Below are 1,910 nucleotides of genomic sequence, written 5' to 3'. Positions count from 1 at the left end.
AGGATTTTAAGATCTTCCCTGGCTCTAGGCCCTTTGATAGGCTTAAGTGACTCTGAGAAGCTTCCTTGAATTAAAAATATACTCTGCCCTCTAATAGGCTGAATGTGGTCACATGGAGCCTATGGTGGGAGGCTTGGTTTTCAGGAATGCCCACACTTTTGGTGCTATGTGATTGGCAGTGGGTCAAGAGGGTTGTGACATTCTCTGAGCCAGGAGAAGGCTACCCTGATGCGAGATATTGTTTTGGGGCTCACTTTGAGAAGAGTTGTATGATTCAACCATGTGAAACTCCGGGCAGCCATTGAGCCCCTAGCTTTGAAAACCCAGATATTCATGCTTCCCCTTCTGGTTATTGACTAGGTATGGATGTAATGGTCAGGCAGCAGGAAGCCTGTCTGCTGATCTGTTTCTCTGTCTGTATTTTTTGTCTGCTTGTAACCTCTGTGTTCTCTGAAGTTCAGGGTGCTGACTTTTTCCCCTGAACTAGGTAAATGATATATGTTTGATTGATTAAAGTAAGATTGTTAATCCATTTTGAGTTGCTTTCCTTTAGAAAAGCATATCTGAGAACCTGTGTTGGCAACCACCCTGCATATGCTAGGGTGCTTGCTGCTACAGTTTGCAAATACAATAAAAAAGATAGAGAAGCCATGACAACAAGGCATTTATATTTTAATGGAAGAAAACTGCATAGAAAAGGGAAGATGAAAAGAGGGTTGAGAGGGAAAAGGCACTGGAGCAAGAGCATTACTTCAAAGTCTAGAAAGTCAGAAGAAAAGCCAAGAATGGAATACAGAGAAAGGGACAGGCACAATCCTGCGGTATTCCAATGTGAGAAAATTGCACAGTCTGATATGAGTCCCAGAATGTGGAAAGTACAGGAGCTGCGGTAAACTCTAGTTTAAGATGGCAACAGAGAATGGTTGCAAAGTCATGATAGCATGGCAAAGTATGAGCCCACGCACCCCCGCCTCCTGCAGCCACTCTGGAGCGCTCCCGGTCTATGTTCGTGCACGTGCGGGGGGCTCCACACGGAGGGGGACAAGGCCTTTGCTGAATTCCTGACAGATGAAATTAAAGAGGAGAGGAAGATCCAGAAACATAAATCCCTCCCCAAGATGTCTGGGGATTGGGAACTGGGTGTGCAAGGGACAGAAGCCAAGTTAGTCAGGAGAGTAGCTGGCGTGAGGATCACAGTCACATTCAACATTAACAACAGTATCCCACCGACATTCGATGATGAGCCACCAGAGAGACAGAAAACCCAAGAACAACAAGAGCCTGAACTTACATCAACCCCGACATTCGTGGTGGAGGTTGTGAAGGATGATACCAAGAAGGCCCTTGTGCTGGACTGCCACTATCCAGAGGATGAGGTTGGACAGGAAGAAGAGGATGAGAGTGACATGTTCTCCATCTGGGAAGTTAGCTTTCAGCCCACCAGTGAATCTGACTGGAAGGATACAAACTTCACACTCAACACAGATTCCTTGCACTGGGCCCTGTATGATCACTTGATGGACTTCCTGGCTGACCATGGAGTGGACAACACATTTGCAGATGAGCTGATTGAGCTCAGCATGGCCTTAGAGCACCAGGAGTACATCAACTTTCTGGAAGATCTGAAAGGATTTGTCAAGTGTCATTAGGGAGGCCTGAGGCTGTGGGGGCCCCTGCTGTGCTCCCTGAGCCCTTCCTTCCAAGAGAACGTTTCTAGAAGCCATCATGGAGAAAGCGCTGTGCTGTGAAATACCGCCAGGCATAAATTATGTTCCCTAACCCTTTATTTCCTTTGCTGGCATTTTTGTACGCCACCACAGAATGACAAGAAATAAAACCCTTGGACCCCTAAAAAAAAATAAAAAGAAATGTAATTTCCCTGATTTTAGCTAACTCAGCAAGCACTTGAA

General features: G+C 46.0%; 1 protein-coding gene across 1 annotated transcript; it reads left to right on the top strand.

Annotated features, from left to right (window-relative positions):
* Positions 1-941: 941 nt before the first annotated feature.
* LOC138151239 (complement component 1 Q subcomponent-binding protein, mitochondrial-like) lies at positions 942-1,649 on the top strand. The gene has a single exon (XM_069074755.1). It carries the CDS (start codon positions 942-944, stop codon positions 1,647-1,649), a length of 708 nt encoding a protein of 235 aa, XP_068930856.1.
* Positions 1,650-1,910: the final 261 nt, after the last annotated feature.

This window comes from Petaurus breviceps, unplaced genomic scaffold (assembly GCF_028583685.1).
Source record: "Petaurus breviceps papuanus isolate PSGF00001 unplaced genomic scaffold, PetGlider_PUasm1.0 90895, whole genome shotgun sequence".
Lineage (NCBI taxonomy): Eukaryota > Metazoa > Chordata > Mammalia > Diprotodontia > Petauridae > Petaurus > Petaurus breviceps.
Note: the sequence above shows the minus strand (reverse complement) of the source record. Positions and strands in the feature narration are given on the sequence as shown.

Coding starts and splice junctions, on each gene's coding strand:
- LOC138151239 (XM_069074755.1), top strand. CDS start 942: ATGGCAAAGTATGAGCCCACGCACCCCCGCCTCCTGCAGCCACTCTGG.